We start from the raw sequence: 26,872 nt of genomic DNA, 5'->3' as shown, positions 1-26,872 counted from the left end.
CTTCTATTCTGGACTCTTTGTTATTCTGCATACATTCGGTCTCACTTGGTATCACTGCACAAACCTGCTTGCAATTATAAAGTCATTACTTAAATAGGTATGATAAATAAAGTAATGTGTCTGACAGCCAAGGGACATGCACTGGACAACAATGTTCCAGGTGAAGTCAGGTGTTTTACTTACAGCATGGTGATCACTGACTGGCAGTCGACTTGAATATATACAAATAGATCCAGAAATACTAAGAAAAGGCTAGAATAAACACATCTAGCAAACATTATTTTCAGTGTACTACAGGTATTTACTATTGAGTTGCACTTGCTGAGAATGACATGTTCTGACTGCAATGTTGGCACAAAGCCACATTGTCACAGGTAGAAAGATTGCTCATAAAATGCAATAACACTGTAGCATGCAGTAATGGCACGTGTCTGTGATTGGGTAAGTGGTAAAAGTAGGAACGTTTTATGGTTGCTTTTACTCCACCTACTGGACGCGGCTGGAACATTAAATGCTGCCCCTTCTCACTATGCATTCCACTTTTCTAGCATCTTTCATCGAAGATCTGGACTTGCAGACTTATCACTGGCATATCTCATGCTGTCATAGCAGGTAGATGAAGGCATTCCCTTCCTCATTCTCATCGTCTTCAGGCCCAGGGCCCCAGAGGTTGAGTTCTCCAGGGGAGAATCTCAGTTGCGTTTCCTAGATTCTCCGCATCCTCTGACTCCTCTTTCCTCGCCTCCTCAATTCCCATTGGATGAAAAGGTCAGAGGGACCTTCTTGTCCAATGGGTTTTGAAAAGGAGGTGAGATGACGCACAAATCAAGGAAATGCAATGGAGATTCTCCCAAGGTATCAGGTTAGTTGATCTGATCTGATCACACACACACACACACACACACACACACACACACACACACACACACACTGTGGGAAAGCTAAGTCAGCCTCTGTTTATAGACAGTATGTCTAGTGGAATTTTGTTTACCCATGGTGTGTAGCGGGACTGAAGGGGTGTGGAGTGTGGATATCAGGTTGCAGCTGTGTATACTGTGTTGAACAGCTGAGACACTGATAGTTCCCAAAGAACTACACACACACACTAAACATGCAGGTGAGACACGCAGCAGGCTATCTAATGTATGGTGCATACACAAATAAAAGCTCTGTTCAAACTATCAGTCTCAGTCGGCTTACATGATGGGAAGTGCTTTAAAGACCAACATAAATGTAATCTGTTGCCTGAGATCCCCAATGCGCTCTGTTTGTGTGTAATAAAGTAGCAATGTGATATAATAAAGTAGCAGTATGATGTAATATAGTAACAGTATGATATAATAAAGTAACGGTATGATGTAATAAAGTAACAGTATGATGTAATATAGTAACAATATGATGTAATAAAGTAACAGTATACAGTAACAGATGTATAGTGCTGGCAGTTAACCAAAATTTCAGTTATTGTTTGGTTTTTAAACAACTAATTGACCAACATCGGTTAAATTATTTGAATTCCATTTCATTCGTTTTTATCTGTGAGCTCAATGCGCTCATTTCACAGTTTCTCTGGAGATCGATCAGATCCAGCCATAACTGTGCGATGTAGTAGGGAGTTGTAGTTTCCAACAGGCCAATATTCCACATAGTTTAGCGCATAAAACGTTGTATTTGACTACAATGACCACAATTCATTGGGCATCTACTTGTCCGGTCTGTGCTTCTTTTCGTCTGCCACACCGACAGCGTCATTGCGCAAAAAATAGTATGCAGCATCATCTGGATATGTATGCAACAAAAGTTCAACATTCACCTTCTGCTACCATTTCTGTCAAGCCATCTACGTTTGACGAATACGTTCGATAAATCCAACATATGCACCACACCAAACGCACTGCCTCTGCAACGCAATGCTGCTAGGCAAACACAGCGTTTCATTGGAAAATAATGTAATTCTTGTGTACCAAAATGCAAAACGCTGTTGGTGTGTTTGAAGTGATATGTGTTGAGCATAATGCACGATTGTAAGGGGATATAGAGAGCAGCTGTTGCTTCGCAAGGTATCTCTAACTGAAAATGCATGATCTAAGTGATTGATAGTCGGCATTCAGTGGCAGGTAGCCTAGCGGTTAAGAGCGTTAGACCAGTAACCGAAAAGTCGTTGGTTCAAATTCCCGAGGTGACTAGGTGAAAAATCAGTTTATGTTCCCTTGAGCAAGACACTTAACCCTAGTCACTCTGGATAAGTGTGTCTGCTAAATGACTTAACATGTAATTAATTACAAGTGTGCCTTATTTATTTTGAAGAACTACCAAATAGTGATTTTGTCAGACAGCATAGGCAGTAGCGCCATTAAAGATGAGATGATGACTTGGAATTAAATAATAAAGTAATCAAATAATACAGCATTCAACCCAAATAATCAAAACCAAAATCGAAAACCGTGATTATTTTTGAATAATCGAACCAAAACCCGAACCGACATCAAAAAGCACTAGTCACTCAGCACCAAGGATGTAATAAAGTAACAGTATGATGTGCTCTTATCTCCATCTCTCTGGAGAGTGACACAGAGGGATCAAAGAGACCCACTGGAAATCTCTCAGCTTATCAGACCATGGCTCTCACAACAACAAACAACCTTAGGCTTGCTTGCTTTATTCCTTTATTCCTTTTGTGCTTCTGTGCAAAGTGCTTATTTGTTATTTTTCTGCCCCTGAACTGTGTTTTTCAGCCAGGTCACCTGTGATACAAGTCAGTTTTTTATTTTTATTTTTCAAAAAATTGTGTTATCAACAAATATCAACAAACAAAAGAGGAATAGTCACATGCAAACAAGCATACATACAAACTATTTACATTGGCAGGAATCCTAAACAAACAAATCATATTCATTAATAATATAACAAGTTTTAATTTCCTTTTTGTTTTTCATTTTAGTTAAAGTAGTGCCATATTGTTTAAATCAAATCAAATGTATTTATAAAGCCCTTCTTACATCAGCTGATATCTCAAAGTGCTGTACAGAAACCCAGCCTAAAACCCCAAACAGCAAGCAATGCAGGTGTAGAAGCACGGTGGCTAGGAAAACTCCCTAGAAAGGCCCAAAATCTAGGGAGAAACCTAGAGAGGAACCAGGTTATGAGGGGTGGCCAGTTCTCTTCTGGCTGTGCCGGGTAGAGATTATAACAGAACATGGCCAAGATGTTCAAATGTTCATAAATGACCAGCATGGTCAAATAATAATAATCACAGTAGTTGTCGAGGGTGCAACAGGTCAGCACCTCAAGAGTAAATGTCAGTTGGCTTTTCATAGCCGATCATTGAGAGTATCTCTACCGCTCCTGCTGTCTCTAGAGAGTTGAAAACAGCAGGGCTGGGGCAGGTAGCATGTCCGGTGAACAGGTCAGGGTTCCATAGCCGCAGGCAGAACAGTTGAAACTGGAGCAGCAGCATGGCCAGGTGGACTGGGGACAGCAAGGAGTCATCATGCCAGGTAGTCCTGAGGCATGGTCCTAGGGCTCAGGTCCTCCGAGAGAGAGAAAGAAAGAAAGAAAGAAAGAAAGAAAGAAAGAAAGAAAGAAAGAAAGAAAGAAAGAAAGAAAGAAAGAAAGAGAGAATTAGAGAGAGCATACTTAAATTCACACAGGACACCGGATAAGACAGGAGAAATACTCCAGATATAACAGACTGACCCTAGCCCCCCGACATAAACTACTGAATTAGACCATTTGCATTTGTGAATATGAAATTTACCTAGTATTATTTGCAGTTGAATTAAATATACTATATCTTCATCTATGTCAGAATTTCTGAAATAAATCTTTATATCAAAACCATTAAATAGTACAACCGTTACTATTTTTTTTGTATCAAAAATCAGTATGTCAATCCAAAAAATTCTACTATAAATACAGGCAAAAAACAAATGCAAAATGGTCTCCTCCATTCCACAGAAATCACATTTATAGTCAATATTCAGCTTGAATCTTTCCAAAACATGTTTCACAGGATAAATTCTATGTAACATTTTAAATGAAACTTCCTGTACCTTGTTACTGATACAATATTTGTTAGCAATTTTCCATGCTTTCCCCCATTGTATATCACCATAGATATTTGGACAAAATAATCTTGCTGATTGAATTGTAGTATCACAAACAATATTCTTAATCTGTTTATTACTACATTTATCTTTGATGTTAATATTGCCAATGAATATATTTTCATGTAAATCTATGTTACTTACATCAACCACAGAGTAATTTAAAAGAAATACAACCCCCATGGAATCGCATCAAAAACAATTGCATATTCTTTCGGGGTTATTGGAATTTTAAACTTATCAAGATATTCCCCATGTGAGAGTAGATATCCATTCTCATTCAGTATCTGACCAACCAAAATAATTTTATTCTCAAACCAGTTACGAAAAAAAGAGAGACATTTTTAAATCGTATATCTTTGTTGTTCCATAGAAAGTATCTGTGAGGGGAAAAATTGTGTTTATACGCTAACATCCAAGCTAAAATTGCCTGCTTATGGAATTTGGCCAATTTTATTGGTATTTTATCAACATCAACATTTATCTCGAAGCAAAAATTCTCAACCACCAACAGAGTCAAATAAATACTTAAGGAAGACATTCCAAATACTGTTCTGGTTCTTAATATACTTCAGAATCCAATTTATTTAAAAAGTATTATTTAGAGTATTGAAATCTAAAACCTCAAGACCTCCTTGTTCTTGGGTATTAGTGAGAATATCTTTCTGTAGATAGTGAGGCTTGTTCATCCAAATAAAATGATAAAGAATCTTATCTAAGAATGTTATCCGTTACAATTTCAGGGGATAATTCAAGTGACAACGAGACATCTGGATAACTCTTCAGCTTTGGACAATAAAACCCGACCATATAATGAAATATCTCTCAGCAACCAGAGGTTCAATTTCTTCTTTGTTTTCTCAATCATGGGGTTAAACTTTAATTCACTCTTTTGTTTTTCATCCTTGCATATAACAATTCCAAGATAAGTAACCTTATCTTTAATTGGGATACCATATACTTCCTGTAAAACACAATCCTTGAGTGGAAATAAGACTGACTTATTGATATTAATTTTCAAACCCGAAACTAAGGAAACATCTTCAACACAGGAAACTGCGATACAAGTCAGTATTCAATGTCTGAGGATGTCGGGAATGACATCCCCAGAACGGCCACTAGGGGGAACAGTGAGCTCTGGTACCTTTTTAAGTAGGTTTCACTTTAGCTAGGACACTGTGGACATGGATGGTGGATGGCTGTAAGCATGTAAGCATGTACTTCTGATTTCAAAGGTTGCAAGTTCATATCCAGTTATATAGCTTTTTTAAAAATATATATTTTTTAAGCCTATACCAAACCTTAACCCTTACCATAACCATTCAGAGTTAATGCATACGCTTAATAATTTGTAGTTAATGCCTGAACTTAACCCTAAACTTTAAACTTTGGAATTAATGCCGGAACTTAACCTTAAACAATTCGACATTTGACGTTTGGAACAACTTCGAAATTTGACGTTTGAGAAACATGGATGAATGTCTAACTCTGACGTGAGACTGTGAGAGCTGGTAGGTGTTTTTTTCAAGTTACTCTCAAAGGGGTAATGGGGGATAAAAGTATCTGTTTATAGATGTAGGATCTTCATTTGAGCCAGTTTGCTACAGCAGGAAAATATTCCTGCAGCAACAGGAAATGTGAATTATTATGTGAATTATAATTCATGGACATTTTTTGTAGGGATTGATACATTTTTCATTAGGGCAAATCAAGTCTGACATTTTAAAGTGGAAATTACAAACTTTAGAAGTCTTTTTAAACCTAGAATATGCTACAAGTTTGCATTTCCTGCTGTGCAGGAAAACTCTCAGCAACAAAAGAGTGATTAAATTAAGATCCTACATCTGCGTTCCCATCTCAGAGGAGAGGAGATAAAAGTGGAAAGTAAAGAGAAGCAGAGAAAAGCCCATAGTTGGCTTCCTGTGTCCTCAGTGGCAGCACTGTGCTAATTAGGCTGTGTGCCTCTATTGTCGATGTGCTAAATATCCCTGTGTGTGTGTGGTGTGTGTGAGTGTGTGTGGTGTGTGCGTGTATGGCAGTGTGTTTCTATGGGCAATGTGCTAAATATCCCTGTTACATGCTAATGAGCAGCCAGCTAAGCTCAGTTCCACTCACACTCAGCCAGGCCATTGGCTACAGACTGGTTGGAAAATAGCTATGTGTTTTTGTTTATAGAGTAATACTGCTCTCTATTTATACAGCGATTTTACAAGTTCTCAAATCGCTTTAAAGTGTATAGGGGTACTTACTCAGTCCACTACCAATATGTTGCACCATCCTACACTCAGAGTGCTCAGTACTTTGTTTATTTCCAATCAGAAGGGTCACTCACTGCTATAACTGTGCTAAAGTATTACGTGTGATATTAAATTACAGTAGGCTATGCTGCCAAGCCAATTAAACTGTACAGATGCCAGTGGAGTTATAAAACATTGGAGGCCCTGGCCGTTCTATCAGCCAGATCTCAGAGAAGTTAAGAGAGTTTGGCCTCACATCATCTCTGTCTCTGCTGTCATGGAGTCAGATGACAACTGTGGATCCCATGGAAGTGATGCATCCTGTTTTCAATACCCACCACCTACTATCGCCACATCCCACCATGGGGCGGTGGCTTGGGGTTGTGTGTGTGTGTGTGTGTGTGTGTGTGTGTGTGTGTGTGTGTGTGTGTGTGTGTGTGTGTGTGTGTGTGTGTGTGTGTGTGTGTGTGTGATGGGCTTTAACTTGGGGGAGGCAACGTTTCAGTCTCACTGCTTACCCCCTCCCTCTATGATTTTCTTGTGCATGTGGGGGGTGTCCAGTTGCTGGTAGATATTTCTGTGTTGGACCCCCCACCCCTACCCCCCCACCTAACCCCAGACCACTCCTGTGACAGTCAGGAGAGTGTGGGCAGCAGGCACCTTCAATCAGCCCCCCAAAATAGCACAGGGAGAGGGATCCACGCCCCTGTGAGTTCCCTGACTATCTGCTCCTGCCCAGTCCAGTCCAGCCCAGCCCATTCCCGTTCTCAGCAGCCCACAAAGAGACAAAGAGACAAACAGAGAAGAGCCAGGATAAGACCAATACACAGCATAGTGACATTCCATCTTGAAGAAAGAATCTCAGCTTGGAATATATTGGGACACTGGGAATATACACACGTAGCTATAGAAGTGTGTTAGTGGACCCAGCATTGACAGACACACTCCGACTGCGGGAAAAGAGTGTGTTTGACTTCTCAGAGGAACACACACGCACATACAGGGCTAGCTGATTGGGCCAAGGGTCTCCATACAGTGGCACTGTGTGTCTGGTCTGTCCTGCACCATGAAGCTGAGTGTGGCTCTGTTCTTCTCAGGGCTGTTCGGGGCTCTGGCAGCCATGTTTGTCCTCCTCTCCTTCGGGACAGATTACTGGCTCCTGGCCTCTGAGACATGCGACGAAGAAACTAACAGAACCATAGGACCTGGGGGCGTTGCCATAGAGGTAAGGAACATGGAGCTTCCTGATTACCGTCATGAGATTGTCTGTTGTTATACTTCAAATATTTTAGTCCAATATTTACCTAGTATATACTATAGTACACTAATTATTACCTATGTAATAATCATGTAATAATGACAAAGTAATAACTTTTCATTGAAACAACCAGCACTACAGCAGGTGGAAACAGCAGGTGAAAGTAAGGAAAGGTTTGGTGTAGCCTCTCTGGGATGTTCCTTTTCCTGGTCCTCTTTTCTCTTCATATCAGTGGTCATAAAATACAAACAAAGGAGACGAAAAAGGTAGCCATTGGTGTAAGATTGGGGGTAACATTGTGTAAGACTATTGTTTTGTTTCTATTTGCTGAATTAAGGGTTAGGGGTTGGAGGTTAGGGTTAGGGTGGGTTTGGGTAGTCTGGGAGGATCAGCTGATCAAAGACTGATTATAGACCATAGAAGTCAAGGAAAGTTGTTCCTTTTCTGGTTGGAGTCTCTGTAGAGGAAGTGGTGACGGGGTCAAGGTCAAACCTGATTCCACTAATCAAAGCCTTGCTGTTTATATAATTAGTTGCATCAGCTGTGTTGGTGCTGGGCTAGAACAAAAATGTGTGTGTGGGAGGAGGGGTGGGGGGGGGGGCAGACCTTTACAATGCTGAAGTAGCCTACAGTCAATTCCTCTGAAAAGCATTTCCTGTATTATATTACTGCCCTATTAAGACATATTTCTTTTAAAATAGTGATAACATGGACCATCACACTATTTTATTTTCTATTTTAGGACACTTGGGGGTATCCGAAACGAATGTGTAAAAATGATTTGATGATACTTTTTAATCTGGCCTTAGAAATAACAATAAGATATGTCAAATCAGATAATGCCAAATTGAAGTCTGAATGAGAATGCTTGAATGATTGAAATGCATCAGAGAGGTATTGACAGGTTCAGGAAAGCAGAAGGAAGATCACCAGCATCATTGTGTATTTCATCCTTCTTAGAGCAGAAGATCAATTCATTTTCCCCAGTCATTATGTGTGGTTTTGTCACTGTTCAAACCGTTCAAATACTAGAGACAAATTCATAGGAAGAAAACTAATTCAACATGCCTCATTGGCTTTAGAAAAACATTGGCTGCCTGGTCAAACAGCCTCGATTACACCGACAGCGTCATTGCGTTTTGGTACACCAGAAGTACATTCATTTCCCATGGAACGCTGCGTTTGCCTTGCAGCATTGTGTTGCAGAGGAAGTTGCAGTGTGTTCTGTGTGGTGCGTATGTTGGATTTATCCAATGTGTGCATGAAATTGTAGGAGTTGACTTGGCAGAAAGAGTAGCAAAAGGTGAATGTTGAACTTTTGTTGCTCACAATTTTCGATTACATAATGAAAAGTTTGACTGAAGATATTATTATGCAGCATAGATGCAATGACGCTGTCAGTCTGTTGAAGACATCAGAGGGCTAAAGCACACAGTCGCAGTTTAAAAAACAACAACAATTATGATAAAACTGGGGGGGACAAAAATGCAATTTCAGAATGTGTGGGGGACATGTTCACCCCGTCCCTAGCGAAAGTCGCACCCCTCTACAGTATGCATGCCTCCCTAGGGGCTGCTAGTGAAACCAGACACTGTTTAATGCAGTTGCTCTGCAACCATCCAGCAAATGAGACACGTTGGATTCCTGAGTGATAGAAATACAAACGTCAGTATTTACAACACCACACTGATATGTAGCTGAATATCAAATATCACTCACGACAGCAGATCCAGGTCCTCACAATGAGCAATGACAAAGGAATGTCTGCATGATATCCATACTATCAAACTACATACACTACGTACCCATGTTGTAGTATTGTTAAAGACTATTGCACATAGACATATCCTCAGTGTTATATGAGAGAGAGAGAGAGAGAGAGAGAGACAGAGAGAGAGAGAGAGAGAGCAAAAGAGAGAGAGAGAGAGCAAAAGAGAGACATTGGGAATAGGAGAGAAAGGGTGAATGAAAGCAGCTGTTCTAGCTAGAAAGGACTCTCGGTTCTGACTCAACACACTTCCCACAACCCCACAGGAAGCTAAAGGTGCTCCCTTAGCGTGACCCTTGACCTTACAGTCAGCAAGTGTAGCACTAGCACCATATACTATGACAACATTTATGTGAACCAGTTGGCAAGGTACGACATAATACATGACATTATGGCTAATGCTAGAAAAGAAAATACTGGGCAAAATGTGAAGACGACTAAGACTTTTTATGACGTTATTATGTCATTGTTATGGCTATAATATGAAGGACTTATGATGGAGTGTTCTACTAATGTGTTACTATTATTATTATCTTCCCTCAGCGTGGTGACATGATTCTCGTGGAACCCGGTATGGGGTTCCCCCCAGACACCACCTTCTACCACGAGGGCTTCTTCTGGAGATGCTCCTTTGGGGGAAACCTGGACGATGACACCCTCTTGAAGTTCTGGATCAGTAAGTCAGATAACATATTCTGCAAATTCTGTTAAATTTAACACTGGGCAAGTGTCTATATGGGTCCACACTTTTAAAATATGAAATGAACACTGTGCTTAGTGCTGACGCTGTCACACTTCAACAGTGTGAATTAACACTTTCAATAGTGTGAATTAACACTTTCAATGTGATGCAATAACACCTCATATGCTATTTTTAATACTAGGAAGTGTATATAGTTTACACCAATGGTGAAAGCAATAACACCTCATATAGTATTTTTAACCATTACACCAAGAAGTCTATATCTCTTGATGAGGTCACTCAGTGTTGGGTTAAGGACATTACAATAATATTAAGATGTTTTGATTGCTACATGCGCTTAGGTAACCATTTCAAATGACTACATTGCTGAAAACATAGACATAGACCACTAAAATTGATACAACACTTCCACTTACGGTTGGCTAAAAATAACTAATCGAAAGCCACGTCGCCCACTAAGCCATGCCTCCAATATCATTTCCCAGTGTGCCTTGCCTTTTCAAGTGAATTGTAGAGTTACCACCCATGACTACATTTGTTTGTAACTGTCAAGGTTGTGCGCTACTGGTGGAGGAGTCAGGTGTAAGAGAGCAGAGAGTTATGAACAGGCGCACACTTTATTTAGGCAGAGGCAATAAAACAGAGAGACGCCACTGCGTGAAAACCTCCAGCAAAAGGTAAAAAGTGCAAGGCGCGAAACAGTCACAAAAATAAGCAAATGTTTAACAATTAAACATGCTTTGTGAAATACCATGGGAATACAGGGGAAAACCCAGCCTGGCGCGTAACACAAAACACGACAAAAACAATTTCACACAAAGACATGGGGGGGGGAACAGAGGAATAAATACATGCAGTGTGATTAGGGAATGTAAACCAGGTGTGCAGGGAACAAGACAAAACAAATGGAACGATGAAAAAAATGGAGCGGCGATGGCTAGAAAGCCGGCGACGTCGACCAGCCGAACGCCGCCCGAACAAGGAGAGGAGCCGACTTCGGCGGAAGTCGTGACATTAACAGAGACATGGTTATTGAATTCATTCATCTTCAGTCCTTTGGACTTCACCGAGTGAGTTTTGACTGTAAGTGAATGTTATCACTAATTAAACTGTTTTTGAAAATGCATTACATATATTACAAGGCCTTACTTTGATGATCAAGTGTTACCATATCACAGTGATGTTAGGAACCTCATGGTTTACAGGCCTCATGCGGTCTGCAAGTCAAATTATGCTGGCATGTAATTCATATTGGAATTCAGCCAGAGCAACCAACAGTTGGAATTTTTATTCCCCCGCAAGCTGCATGCAGAATGACTGTCAGGGTTAGGGACATTAATAAAAGAGACTACCAACACCATTTTACACTAGGTAACACTGGCCAATTTCCTGTGTACTTGTATTAAGTATAACACTGGGGTTTTGGCCATGCACAATATGCTGGTTTGTATACTCAGACAAAGTGTGTAACAGCCCCAATGCTTTTTAGTAGGCATGTACAACGCATGTGTTTATATGCATGTTTGGATATTGGGAAACACATATGACTGAAGCTTTAGACCCTACCTCTCCATTCTCTACTCTCACTCTCTTTCACTCTATCCTATTACTTTCTTTCATCTACATTTGGGCCAGTACAGGGACAGTAGAACAATGCAAACAGTTCATGAAAGTCATTAAGGTAAATCACTTGTTTATCGAATGTGACCTCTGATGCTTTGACGTAGTATGAGACTCCTATCATGAGATGTTATGTCATGTGACTCTATGGAAAGGCTGTATCATGTGATGTTATTCAAGTCCTTTTCATCTGATGAGATGTGTTGAAAATCTCTAATAGGGAACATCCAGGGAGGGTCATTGTCACAAACACCCTAAAGCTCAGGGAACGACCTGGCGAGGGTCTGCTGAATTCCGCAGGGCAGAGGAGAGAGGGAGAGAGGAGGAAGATAAATAGATAAATAGATAAAAAGAAAGTTTTAAGAATACAAATTAGATTACATTTAATTCAATTATCAAATGTAATGCATTCGATAAAACCTGAAGACTATGCCAGCTTAGTCTCTGTATTGATCCTACTAGTATATGCTGTCTTTGTAATATAAGGGCCCTTGATGGGGAGAGGATATTTGCTAATGCCAGTGCCACAACCTATTGCTTTTTTTTATTAGCTCTATAATGTGATATAATTTAATGTATCTAACAATGGGCCTGTTTGTCTCTCCCTAGCCAATCAGCCCCACTCTAAAGTCTGCACACACGCCTACCTCTTCCCCTTTCCTGTGTCTCAACAGACTCACAACGCCACCGCATATGACTCCGCAATCAGTAAGTGCTTTTCTCTCTCTCTCTCTCTCTCTCTCTGTGTGTGTGTATATACATATTTTATATGCCATTGCCATGTAGCCTACTTTGAGATTGTGAGTGTTCACATATGCTTGTGTATGAGTATTCAAATTAAAGTATAATTCTGTTGCTCACTGGTTTGCCATGGTTCTAACAATGATTGACATTCCTATTGTCCAGTCTACAGAGGCTTCTGGAGTATCTTCATGCTAATTGGGGTGGCTGCCGTCGTTTTAGGTGGGTTCTTCATCATCTGCGCTGCCCCATTTGCCAGTCACCGTCTATATAAGGCTGGGGGTGTGCTCTTCCTGACATCTGGTGAGTTATTGGCCTATATCATCATCATTTTTAGGATACAACATTTAAGATAAACTGTTGTGCTCAAGCCTATCTCTGTTGAAGGGATGTACGAAGATGAAGAGCTCATGAATACCATCACTAATACAAATACCTGCTGCAGCCAATCTGATACAGGCTACCGCTCTCTCTCTCTCTCACCCCACCTATCCCTCCCTTCTTCCTCCCCACAGCTCTGTTCCTTCTGGGAGTGGTGGTGATGTATGTGCTGTGGGTGGAGGTGCTGGATGTGGTGCAGGTCTACGTGGACCACCAGCGCTCCTCTGTTTGTCCCACCTTTGACCTCACCATCCACTACGGCCTGTCCTTCTTCTTCGCCCCCGTCGGCATCTCCTTCTGCCTGCTGGCAGGACTCCTTTTCCTCCTCATTGGCCGGTCCGTACAGATGCAGTACCACTGATTGGTGTCGCTGTGGCAAGAGTGTGATGATGCCCATGGTAGAGGGCGGGGCGCTGAGCCTTCCGGAACGCTGCAACGGTTGGGGCCATACCCATTTCAATTTGTTTAATTGAAAAAGTAAAATGAAATTCCAATTAAAAAAATGTCTCATAGCTAAGTATTGAGGTAAATTGGAATTTGAATTTCAGTTTACTTCCTGAGTTGACTTCATTGAAAAGGAATTGACCCCAAACCTGCTCTGTAACTTCAAGAATGTGTCGGAAATCTCTGTGTTCTGTCAATCATCCAGAAATGGAATGGGACTTCTTTGAACTCCGCGATGTCACTGATTTGACAGGTTACAATGACATGTTTCAGTCACTGCAAGTGTTTGACAGAGTTCCACCCAACATGACACCCTATACCATCATATTAGTGCACTACTTTCACCAGAGCCTCTATAGGGAATAGGGTACCATTTGAGACACAGCCAACGCCTCAGTCCCCCATCACTACATGCTCTTCACCTGACACCTACACTACTGAGAGACACAGGATTGGTTGGTTGAACTGTGGTGGCGGCTGTTGGTGATTTGCTTATACAGGTTGTCGGCGGTCACATGTCACATGTTGCCATAGCAGCGAGTTGGGAATGACTATGGTATAGGATGTTTTGTTTGTTGAATTCTTTCTCTTTGAATTTGTATTTTTAGTCAAATGGTTTTAGAAGGCTGCTACTGTCATTTGCTGAGTGTGTTGAGGTGTGCTTTAACATAAATGAAGGGTGAACACGTCACTTTATATGCTTCTCTATAGATTTGATTACCACTTTATAAATATAATACATGTGTATTCCTTTTTCAATTATTAACACATTTTGAGAGAAATGTGAATGCCTTACCATTATATAAGCATGCGGTGTGAAGCGTTAGAATTAAGGTATAGAAATCAAGATTAGGGGCTCTATTCAATCTGGATCGCTGAAGCGTTACATATTGCGTGATAGAAATGTAAAGACGATTTCTGATTGAGTGGACATATGCAGCGCTGGTTAAAATGTTTTGCTAAAGTATTTGTTTGCTTTGTAAATAGTAGACACTGTAATGAAATGACTACATGCAGTTTAAAACACAAATAAATTGATAACATTTGTTTCATGAATGTGTTTTTTTGTTGCCATTTTATTCTACACACTGGAACTAGTGTTAAATTAACACACTACTTAGTGTAAAACCTTATTTGAATATTTTCCAGACTACCTTTTTTGAGTTACCACCCATGACTGTATTTGTTAGTGACAGAGACTTCATTGTTGCATTCATCCATTTTCTTTGTTCTGTAGACTTTATCCAGTGAGAGCCTAAAGTGAATATGTTCTCTAAAAAATAATTATATATTTATCTAACGCAATATTGTACGTAGTTCATAAGGCCTTATTTTGAGGGCCTAGTTTTATGTTAATACAGGGGCCTGAAACTCATAGAAATGACTTTGAACCAAAACCATGCCCATCATTATCATATTTCCCAAAAGTATCTATTGCAGGTTGGTTGAAAAATATGTTTTAATATGTGTGTTTTTGAGTGTATGTTGATAGATTGATAAATGAATGTTATGTTACACAAAGATAAATAATGTTTGTTTTTCTAAACTAATCCAATCAGTGCGTTAGTATTTTGCACCTGTTTCTAGAATGGTTTACGTAGTCTCAATGTTTCTAACCTCATTCGCAATGCAAGTTGCAGGTGAATAACAATTCCAACAGCTGGATGTTCTGGTTGGATTCCAACAGGAATTACACATCACTTTGCAAGTCATCATAATGTGACTTCTAGGTACGGTTTTACAATTCTGGTAACTTTTCCAGAGATCCTGGTTGGAAGATTCCTTGAAATGTGAGTTTGCCCTCAACCTGGCTGTCACGAAGCTCTTCTTCTGCCTTCTCTCTCCATTTACCGTCTTCAACTACCTCTTCATCAAAAGAGGACCATCTTCCAATTTAGCAGCTACATGTTCGGCTTGGTCACTGTCGGTCGCCCTCTGCTCCAGGACTTGATCTGTGTAGAGCGCTAGCTGGCGATGGTTCACCCACTGGTCTACCTGAAGTACAGGCCTCTGAGGTACAGTGCAGTGTGTGTGCCTCTGGCTTGGCTGATGTCCCTCGTCCTCTGTGTTGTGATAGGCTTGATAGGCGGCATGATAATCAACGCTTGCCTTTTCGCAATCACTGGCCAATCGACTTTTTCTACTGTGTGTCCATCCTGAGGGTGGTGGCCAGGTTTGGTATAGGGGATGGAGGGAAGGAGGGACAGGGAGAGAACGAGGGAGGGAACCTGATGAAGAGAAGAGCGTCCCGTACTATTCAGCTCATTCTGCTGAGCCTGTTGGTGAATTACATTACATCCATCATTGGAACTATCCAGGTACGTTGTTTCTTTATGCCTCCACATTCAGTGACAGCGTCGTGCATCGTGGCTCCTATCACTAACATGCCTAATATTTTGGGGAGCTTCACCAGCCCTTCCTCTACATCCCTAGGGATAGAAAGTGGCCCTCTGTCTGGGGAAAAAGAGAGAGATGATAGCCTTACTTTAGAGGAAGGGTTGTCTGGCATCTGGTTATCATCCCCAGGTCAGAGCCATGTTTAGGCTACAGTCTATAATGGCTCTCATCATTCCTTCCCATTCCTTTCAATCATGTTATTGTTGTTGCTCAGAGGTTTTATTATTTCTAGTTTCTGGGGATATCGTTATGTGTATGGTGTGTGTAAATGTGTTCTTTAAATCAAGAGCTGTGTTTTCGAGTGAGTTTGAAATCACACATTTCATTTTCTGATCGTCGATTTCAACTAACAGGCGGAACTTGATGCACTCTTGCAGGTTACAGCTGGATTTCTTAAAACGCTACTAACAGGAGATGAAATGCACCTGCGAGCTAAACTAAGCTTGATTGCAAAGAAAAAACCCCACAAGGATGAACCATTAGATCAGTTGATCTCTCGTTACTATGTCAAGTGATTATGATACCAGACAGCTGGTCTAGATTCTCTACTCCCGCCCCCAGTGAAATCGACCTATCAGTAGCATAGGAAACCGTAATGCTGGTGATGAAGGTAAAAAATATTTATTTGAGCAAAATAATATAGAAGTAGTAGCCTATATTTTTGATCAAACATTTAACTTAAATGACAAAATAATATAAGCCATTCAAAATAACTTTATAGACTACATTTTCAGTTGATAAAAAAATATAGATTTTTAGGCTTAACTCAATGATTTACCTGATTTAGTTACACATTTCAAATATGGACTGTCCTGGGACATTTTATTTACCCCCATCTTGATAACACCTCCATTGGCTGCCTTTCCTTCCAGTTCTCTGCTACCAATGACTGGTACGCATTGCAAAAATCACTGAAGTTGGAGACTTATATCTCCCTCACTAACTTTAAGCGTCAGCTGTCAGAGCAGCTTACCGATCGCTGCAGCTGTACACAGCCCATCTGTAAATAGCCCATCCAACCAACCAACTACCTACCTCATCCCCGTATTTGTTTTTGTTTTTCTGCTCTTTTGCACACCAGTATTTCTACTTGTACATCCTCATCTGCACATCTATCACTCCAGTGTAAATTTCTAAATTGTAATTACTTCGCCACTGTTGGCCTATTTATTGCCTTACCTCCTTACTTCATTTTCACACACTGTATACAGATTTTTCTATTGTGTTATTGACTGTACACTGGTTTATCCCATGTGTAACTGTGTTGTTTTTGTTGCACTGCTTTGCTTTATCTTGGCCAGGTCGCAGTTGTAAATGAGAACTTGTTCTCAACTGGCCTACCTGGTTAAATAAAGGTGAAATAAAAAATAAAAATAATAATAAGGAATGACCATATCAGACAATTTTCTTTTAAAGACAGTTGTATTTAATGGATTACATCAATTGGAAACAAATATAATAATATGAGTAGGCTACACCATTAGTTTTTAACTCATACAAAGTGTTGGGTAAACTGCCACAATAGCTTTGCTGTGGTTAAACCTGTTGGGGCTCGGGGGCAGTATTGAGACATTTTGAAAAAAATATGTGCCCATTTTTAACTGCCTCCTACACCAACTCAGAAGCTAGGATATGCATATTATTAACACATTCGGATAGAAAACACTCTGAATTTTCTAAAACAGTTTGAATGGTGTCTGTAAGTATAACAAAACTCATATTGCAGGCAAAAACCTGTGAAAAATAGATCAAAAAAAATGTGGATTTTGTGACTGTACTATTTAGTGTCATTGTTTTATAGATACCATAGTGAGAAAGGATTCATTTCGCAACACCTACGGCTTCCACTAGATGTCAACGATCTTTATAAAGTTGTTTGAAGCGTCTATGATAAACAGAGAGCAAATTAGAATCCAAGGAAGTTGACATGTCATCACTTCATTTTTTTGCGCCTGCGCATAAATCTGAGAGATGTGAGTTTGTCATCATTTTTTATCTAGACATAGGATAGGTTGTGTGAAAATATTACTGATGTTTAACGTTAAAAATGGACCAAAAGATTAATGCTAAACAACATTTGACATGTTTGAACGAACATAAATAGATTATTTACTAGTTTTTTTAGCTTTTCGGGCGTGATTTTACCAGCCCCACACCACGTTTTGTGGGAGCATAATGAACGCTAAGTACTTGGTGTTATTTGGACATAAATTATGAACTTTGTCAAAAGAAACCACATTTGTTCCGGACCTGGAATGCCTTCCGGACCTGGGATCCTGCCTTCTGATGGAGATAATCAAAGGTAAGGGGGTATTTACAATGTTATTATCGATTTTAGATGATGCTAACTGTATAGCATAGCCTGTTGTTCTTAGCATAGCACCCCGTTTATTGCAAAATGTGATTTCCCAGTAAAGTTATTTTGAGATCTGGCCATTCGGTAGCAATTACGAGATGATAATATATTATTCTTTGAATGACAATATTATAATTTACCAATGTTTTCGAATAGTAATTTTGTTATGTTCACCGGAAGCATTTCAGAGAAGAAAAAATCTGAATTTCACGCTACTGTAAAATGCTGTTTTTGGATATAAATATGAACTTGATGGAACAAAAAATGCATGTATTGTATAACATAATGTCCTAGGAGTGTCATCTGATGGAGATTGACAAAAGTTAGTGCATAATTCAAGCTGGTTTCTGCTTTTGGTGATGCCTGACCTTGAATTGAAAATGGATGTTTGTACTTTTGTGGCTATGTACTGTCCTAACATAATCTAACTTTATGCTTTTGCCGTAAAGCCTCTTTGAAAATCGAACAATGTGGTTAGATTAAGGAGATGTTTATCATTTAAATTGTGTAAAATAGTTGATTGTTTGAGAAATTGAAATTATTAGATTTTTGATGTTTTGAATTTCCAGCCTTGTTAGCAATCCCGGCTCGGGGTTCATTGCTAACCTGTAGCCCCAACAGGTTTTAACAAGGAAATACAATGGAAAAAGTATGTAATGAATGTCAAATAGATACATCGCCCTTAGTCTGCTCATAAAGTAAGACTTAATTGATCCAATAATAATACCAACCAGAGGGCGAAAATGTTGGCTGCAATAAAACTAAAAGATAACTTCGACATCTGCATTAGGGAGCGGTAAATAGCTGGCCAATGTTGGTTCCCAGCTAGCAATGAGGAATCGGCCCGGAATCGGGTGTCGGACTCAAAATGAATGACTGCCCTGAATCGCCGAAGTACATCGGGCCGCTTCCGTCTACCAGAATTCAGCCGACTTTGCCAGCATCTTACCAGAATCCCCCCAGAAGCGGCCCGATGCAATTTTAAATAAATGTAAACAAAATTACCCAATTTAGTCATTTTAAATATTACTATTATACATTTTATACATACAAATTATACCCATGCACAATTTTTTAACATTATTGTATTTAAAAATTTTTTAAAACCCCTTTTCGTCATATTCAATTGTCTTGTCCCATCGCTGCAACTCCCGTACGGCCACGGGAGAGGCGAAGGATGAGAGCCGTGCGTCCTCCGAAACACAACCCCACCAAGCTGCACTGCTTCATGGCACAATGCACGCTTAAACCGGAAGCCAGCCGCACCAATGTGTGGGAGGAAACACAGTACACCTGGTGACAGTGTCAGCGTTCATGCGCCTGGCCCACCACAGGAGTCGCTGCAGCGCGATGGGACAAGCACATTGTGACCGGTCAAACCCTCCCCTAACCCGGACGATGCTGGGCCAATTGTATGTTGCCTCATCGGTCTCCTTGTCACAGCCGGCACGGGTATCAAACCAGCATTTGTAGCAATGTAGTTTGCAATGCAATGCAGTGTCTTAGATACTGCGTCACTCGAGAGGCCCCATCCACAAAGTTTTTCATGCTTATCAATTGCTTTGTACAAAGTATCAAAATACTAAAATACTACTTAAACAAAACTATTAAAGAATTCAATTTAAATGTTAATTTTCTTTTTTGATCACAGAAACAATGAGAAAATAAGGAAAAATATATAACTAATAAAATGTTAATTATATAAAGCAACCCGTGTAATCATCTGCCAGAGAGTAGCCACAATCGTCCTGAGCCCCAAGTAAAACATTTGGGCCAGATAACTCACAACGGAATCGGCCCGAGCCCTAAGTAATACATTTGGGACAGATAACTCGCACCCGGAATTGGCCAGAGCTCAATCCCCGCATCCTAGCCATAAGTAATACTGTTGAGGGCGGCCCAGACTCAGACAATCTTGTTTCTCATGGTCTGATAGTATTTAGGTGCCTTTTGGCAAAGTCCAAGTGGTCTGTCATGTGCATTTTACTGAGGAGTGGCTTCCGTCTGGCCACTCTAACATAAAGGCCTGATTGGTGGAGTGCTGTAGAGATGGTTGTCCTTCTGGAAGGTTCTCCCTTCTCCACAGAGGATCTCTGGAGCTCTGTTAGAGTGACCATTGGATTCTTGGTCACCTCCCTGACCAAGGCCCTTCTCCCCCGATTGCTCAGTTTGGCCGGGCCGCCAGCTCTAGGAAGAGTTTTGGTGGTTCCAAACTCCTTTCATTTAAGAATGATTGAAGCCACTCGGTTCTTGGGGACCTTCAATGCTGCAGATATTTTTTGGTACCCTTCCCCAGATCTGTTCCTCGACACAATCCTGTCTCGAAGCTCTATGGACAATTCCTTTGACCTCATGGCTTGGTTTTTGCTCTTACATGCACTGTAGACTGTGGGACCTTATATAGACAGGTGTGTGCCATTCCAAATCATATTCAAATCAATTGAATTTACCACAGGTGGACTCCAATCAAGTTGTAGAAAGATCTCAAGGATGATCAATGGAAACAGGATGCGCCTGAGCTCAATTTCAAGTCTCATAGCAAAAGGTCTGAATACTTCTGTAAATAAGGTATTTCTGTTTTTTATTTTTAATACATTTACAAAAATACAAATAAAAACTGTTTTTGCTTTGTCATTATGGAGTGTTGTGTGTAGATTGATGAGAATAAAAAAAATCTATTTTAGAATAAGCTGTAACGTAACAAAATGTGGAAAAAGTCAAGAGGTCTGAATACTTTCTGAATGCACTGTATACGCTGTATATATGGGCCGGCAGGTAGCTTAATGGTTAGAGCGTTGGGCTAGTAACCGAAAGGTTACTAGATCGAATCCCTGAGCTGCCAAGGAAAGAACTGTCATTCTGCCCCTGAACAAGGCAGTTGTTCCTGTTCAGGGGCTGTTCACTGTTCCTAAGCCGTCATTGTAAATGCTGACTTACCTAGTTTAAAAAAGTATACAAATTTAAAGATACCAAAAACGATTTAGTCCACTCAATGTTGCTAGATATTAAATGGTTACCTATAATGATTTATGTGTTTGTGTGTGCATAAATAAAAATAAAAATGTCATAGGCTACCTAGCTAAAATGCTTGCTCGCTTAACTTCATCGTACGGGCAACAATAAACTAGCTAAATTAGCTAGCTAGTTAAAGTGAGCCTACAAGGCTACATCTAGGCTACATATTGAACTTGCTTAGAAATTGATTTGATTGGTGTGAAGCCAAATCCGAACAGGGTTTACCTTGGGTGGCATTTTGCTGCACCAGAACAACCCACAGTTGAGCTAAACTCAACGCTGATTGGCTAATTATTTTATCAATGTGTTAAATGCTTGCTGGCATGAATCAATCAAATGCTACGCCAGCAACATGTCATACTCTGTTGGTCCAAACAGCATCAGATACATGGGCTACACATGCTGAGACGGAGGGGCGCTGTTTCCCTCGCTCAGAAGATTCCCCTGGGGAGATTCAGCCACTTGCAAATTTACAGAAGATTATGGAAACACAAAAAGACGAAAGAAATGATTTTGTCATATACATTTTTTATTGATAAAATATTTGGGTAAGCCTGCCTTCCCTTGTCGTCCACGAATATACACACCACTGGTTGCAATTGAGATCAGCTGTGCGGGTGATTTTAGGCATATTGATGGTTTAGTGAGAGATCATCTGGTGATAATCTGATGTTTGCAATTGGCTTCAGCTATTTGTAATATGTACTACAAAGGTTATATAAGTGTATTATCTTAATTACATTTGCAACATAAAGCCTGTTTAGGAATTCAATCAATCATCAAGCAAATGTATTTATAAAGCCCTTTTTACATCAGCCGATGTCACAAAGTGCTATTCAGAAACCCAGCCTAAAACCCCAAACAGCAAGCAATGCAGGTGTAGAAGCACGGTGGCTAGGAAAAACTCCCTAGAAAGGCCAAAACCTAGGAAGAAACCTAGAGAGGAACCAGGCTATGAGGGGTGGCCAGTCCTCTTCTAGCTGTGCCGGGTTGAGATTATAACAGTACATGGCCAAGATGTTGAAACGTTCATAAATGACCAGCAGGGTCAAATAATAATGATAATCACAGTGATTGTAGAGGGTACAACAGGTCAGCACCTCAGGAGTAAATGTCAGTTTGCTTTTCATAGCCAAGCATTCAGAGTTAGAGACAGCAGGTGCGGTAGAGAGATAGAGTCGAAAACAGCAGGTCCGGGACAAGGTAGCATGTCTGGTGAACAGGTCAAGGTTCCATAGCCGCAGGCAGAACAGTTGAAACTGAAGCAGCAGCACGACCAGGTGGACTGGGGTCAGCAAGGAGTCATCAGGCCAGGTAGTCCTGAGGCATGGTCTCAGGGCTCAGGTTCTCCGGGAGGGGAGGGAGAGGGAGGGAGAGAGAGAATTAAAGGGAGCATACTTAAATTCACACAGAACACCGGATAAGACAGGAGAAATACTCCAGATTTAACAGACTGATCCTAGCCCCTGACACAAACTATTGCAGCATAAATACTGGAGGTGGAGACAGGAGGGGTCGGGAGACACTGTGGCCCCGTCCAACGATACCACCGGACAGGGCCAACCAGGCAGGATATAACCTCACCCACTTTGCCAAAGCACAGCCCCCACACCACTAGAGGGATATCTTCAAACCACCAACTTACTACCCTGAGACAAGGCTGAGTATAGGCCACAAAGATCTCCCCCACAGCACAAACCAGAAGGGGGGCGCCAACCCGGACAGGAAGATCACATCAGTGACTCTACCCACTCAAGTGACGCACCCCTCCTTGAAATCAGCCCTTGCAAGAAGGGAAAGGGGGATATCTAGTCAGTTGTACAACTGAATTCATTCAGTTGTACAATTCTGGCCTGCTCGCCTCCCTACCTCTGAGGAAGCACAGTTCCCGCTCAGCCCAGTCAAAACTGTTCGCTGCTCTGGCACCCCAATGGTGGACCAAGCTCCCTCACGATGCCAGGACAGCGGAGTCAATCACCACCTTCCGGAGACACCTGAAACCCCACCTCTTTAAGGAATACCTAGGATAGGATAAAGTAATCCTTCTAACCCCCCCCCTTAAATGATTTAGATGCACTATTGTAAAGTGGTTGTTCCACTGGATATCATAAGGTGAATGCACCAATTTGTAAGTCGCTCTGGATAAGAGTGTCTGCTAAATGACTTAAATGTAAATGTAACTGAAATGTGTCTTCCACATTTAACCCAACCCCTCTGAATCAGAGAGGTGCAGGGGGCTGCCTTAAATCAACATCCACATCTTCAGTACCCAGGGAATAGTGGGTTAACTGCCTTGCTCAGGGGAAGAATAACAGATTTTACCTTGTCAGCTTGGGGATTTGATCCAGCAACCTTTCAGTTACTGGCCCAACGCTCTAACCACTAGAGCCAGTGGAAAGAGGCTAACACTGGAGTAATATGATCAAATATCATTTTTGGGGGTTCTAGTCCAGATTCTGGCAGCCGTGATTAGCACTAACTGAAGTTTATTTAGTGCTTTATCCGGGTAGTGTAACGGCTGTCGTGGTGTATGGACGACCAAAACGCAGACGGGATATGAATGCTCATCTTTATATGATAATGAATAAAGTGAACACGGAAAACAAAGAACGACAAACCGACAGTTTTACAGGCTATAACAAATACTAGCAGTGCAAAAACAACAACCCACAAACCCCAGGTGAAAAACACTCCTAATATATGACTCCCAATCAGGAACAACGATAACCAGCTGTTCCTGATCGGGAGCCACACAGACCAACAAAGAAACAGACATACTAGAAAACACATACAGACTTCTTCTGCCACGCCCTGACCAAAATACTACACAACTACTCCCTCTGCTGGTCAGGATGTGACAGGTAGCCGGAAAGTAGAGCATTGTTGTAGTCTAATCTAGAAGTGACAAAAGCATGGATGAACTTTTCTGCATAATTTTTTGACAGAAAGTTTCTGATCTTTGCAATGTTACGAAGATGGAAAAAAGCTGTCCTTGAAATAGTATTGATATGTTTGTCAAAAGAGAGATCAGGGTCCAGAGTAACGCCGAGGTCCTTCACAGTTTTATTTGAGATGACTGTACAACCGTCAAGATTAATTGTCAGATCCAACAGGATATCTCTTTGTTTCTTGGGACTTAGAACTAGCATCTCTGATTTGTCCAAGTTTAAAAGTAAAAATAAAGTTTTCTTGAGTGACCTTTATTTTAATGTGTTCCTGTCCAATTGAAAATAACTGTGGAATAAAGTGTCTGAGATCTATCTTGCTATTTTTAGGTCAGTTGAATCAAAGTACACACATAATGCCAAACAGAGAGAAGGCTTCACAGTCAACTTTAAACGTGTATTTCTATCCTTACTGTTTCTTCTCCTTGTGGTCCTGTATAACTTATTTCAAAGTCAGATCAGTCAAAACTTCTTATAAGTCTGCTTGGTCTGTATGACATAATTGTTCATGTAAATCTGACAAATTAAACAAATAAAAATGTGCCTACTTTTTTGTAAAATGGCAGAATCATATCCAAACTTGAAAATGTTGAGTTAATTAACAAGGATCTCAACAACAGACTTATCTGTTCACATCCTGACCACTAGAGAGCAGCGTTTTCCTATCGAAACAAACCATACATTTTTTTTTTCATCTGGAGTTCTAATAACCTTGTATGGATTATTATGCATTCTGTCAGAAGTAGGATTTGTATACAGTTCCTGTTTATGTGTGTAGCTGGATATGAAGGTCTTCACACCTTGGCTGATAGCAGGAGGGTAATTTCACTCATGAATGGAGGAATTGATCAGAGTCATTTGCTGCTGATTCTCCTGAGTCTGTGTCAATCAAATACCCTTCCTCCATACATCATAATTAATTTACCTTTCAACAAATTACATCCATTTACCATTCCACATAACAACAGAGTGTGACTTCCTGTAAGAACAGAGTGGCACATTATGACAGTGTGATTATTCAGAGAGAATTACCTTCCGGCCATGATGTTTGGGGTGAGTAAAGCTATGGAGACACAATTATTTTCTCTAAAATAAGGAAAACACGCACCTGAATGGGAAAGCACAAGCTGGCCAAATTGCCAAACACTGTGCAGATGCCCATGATTTATTAAAAGTTAAAATCACCAATGTGTCAGCAAAAGCTGCCTTTCTTCTGGCAGACATTATTCTAGAGTAGCCTAGCTACCCCTCCTTCTCTAGGAGTTTTCACACTCCAGGAATAGATGACATGCAAGTCACAAACCTCCATAGACTTAGGGATCTATTCAATCTGGATCGCTGAAGTGTTTTCAGATTGCGCAACAGAAATGTCAAGGTAATTTCTGTTTGAACAGACATATGCAGCTTCTACCGTGAATGCAGTCTTCGCTAATGCGGGAAAATTGCCTTTAAATTTCAATCACGCTGTAACGGTGATCTTCCGCAAAACGGATTGAATAGCGCCCTTACATGATCATAGGAGGTCAAAGACAGAGATGACTGTAAAGATGAGTAACAAGGTGAATGAAAAACAAAGGAGTGAGATACAATTAAAACATATATGATATGGAGACCAAAGGGTTGTCCTGTGTTTTATTGTCTCTCTTGGTAAGATATTCTTTATCTCAATGTGATTTGCTAGTTTAAATGAAAGTTAAATAGAAAAAATAATTATCTCTGAGGTGTGTGTGCATGTGTGCATATGTGTGTGTGTGTCAGCTTATGCATGTGTGTGTGTGTTTGTATATGTGTGCTGCAGGTGCTAGGCCCATTCCTCCAGAGCCAGGCCTAGAAGACAGTAATGTCATCAGAGCGGAGTCCCAGCTGAATTCAGCTCTGTTCCGCATGGTTGCCAATGATAATTGTGTGTTGATAGCGAGCGAGGGAGATAGAGTATAATTTCCACCTTGAGATTCCTAAACAAATACCTGTGCTCAGCAAAGGGATGGAGGGAAGGGGAGAGAAGGAGAGGGTATGGCATATTGTGGAGAGGAGTTGAGAGGGATGAATAGGTAAGGGTAAGGAGCTGAGGGTGAGCAGATAAGGGATGAGGGTTTGAGGATGAGAGGGGATAAGGTGTGAGGGGTTGAGGGGAATAGGGGGTGAAGGGATGAGGAGGATAGTGAATAAAGGGGGTGAGAAAGTAAGGGGTATAGGTGTAAGGGGATAAAATACTATAGAGGAAGAAAATACAACGTGGTCTCAGGGCAATTCATATTATTCTGTGTGTAAATCTGTGACATTCAATTTAGTATGATATATTACGTTACATTAGGTTACATTAATGGAATAGTGGTCGTACAATAGACGGGTTGGTTGTTTAGCAACAAAACCGGCACGTGTGCAACTATGGGGCAAAACATACCGGGTTGGCTTAGATTGCCGACAACATGTAAACTATATTTAGTCTCCAGTGTTTATTGAAAACATAAATAAATGTGCACAATGAGCACTTGTTGTCTTTCAAATACATAATTACAGTTGTTGGTTAGCTAGCTAGTGAATTTTTGCCATATTAGCATTGTGTCACGCCCTGACCATAGTAAGAGGTTAGGGCGTGACAGGTAGGTCAGGGCGTGACAGGGGGTGTTTTGTGTTTTTCTATGTTTTCTATTTCTATGTTTAAGTTCTAGTTGTTCTATTTCTGTGTTGTTTTTTTGGGGGGGTTGATCTCCAATTGGAGGCAGCTGGTCCTCGTTGCCTCTAAATTGGAGATCATATTTAAGTAGGGGTTTTTCTTCCTGGGTTTTGTGGGTGATTATATTTTGAGTAGTGTTTGTTTCTCGCTGCATCACGGTTTGTTGTTTTGTCGATTCAGTTATTTATGTATTGCAAAGTTTCACGGATTTAATCAAATGTGGA

At 40.6% G+C, this 26,872-nt stretch overlaps 1 protein-coding gene across 1 annotated transcript; it reads left to right on the top strand.

Annotated features, from left to right (window-relative positions):
• Positions 1-7,046: 7,046 nt before the first annotated feature.
• Positions 7,047-14,314, top strand: LOC106581990 (transmembrane protein 182). The gene is made up of 5 exons (XM_014164601.2): positions 7,047-7,568; positions 9,913-10,045; positions 12,302-12,400; positions 12,599-12,736; positions 12,949-14,314. Exons 1-5 carry the CDS (start codon positions 7,410-7,412, stop codon positions 13,173-13,175), a joined length of 756 nt encoding a protein of 251 aa, XP_014020076.1. The 5' UTR covers positions 7,047-7,409; the 3' UTR covers positions 13,176-14,314.
• Positions 14,315-26,872: the final 12,558 nt, after the last annotated feature.

The sequence above is a fragment of the Salmo salar genome, chromosome ssa21 (assembly GCF_905237065.1).
Source record: "Salmo salar chromosome ssa21, Ssal_v3.1, whole genome shotgun sequence".
Taxonomy (NCBI): Eukaryota; Metazoa; Chordata; class Actinopteri; order Salmoniformes; family Salmonidae; genus Salmo; species Salmo salar.
This window is presented reverse-complemented; position numbering and strand designations above follow the sequence as displayed.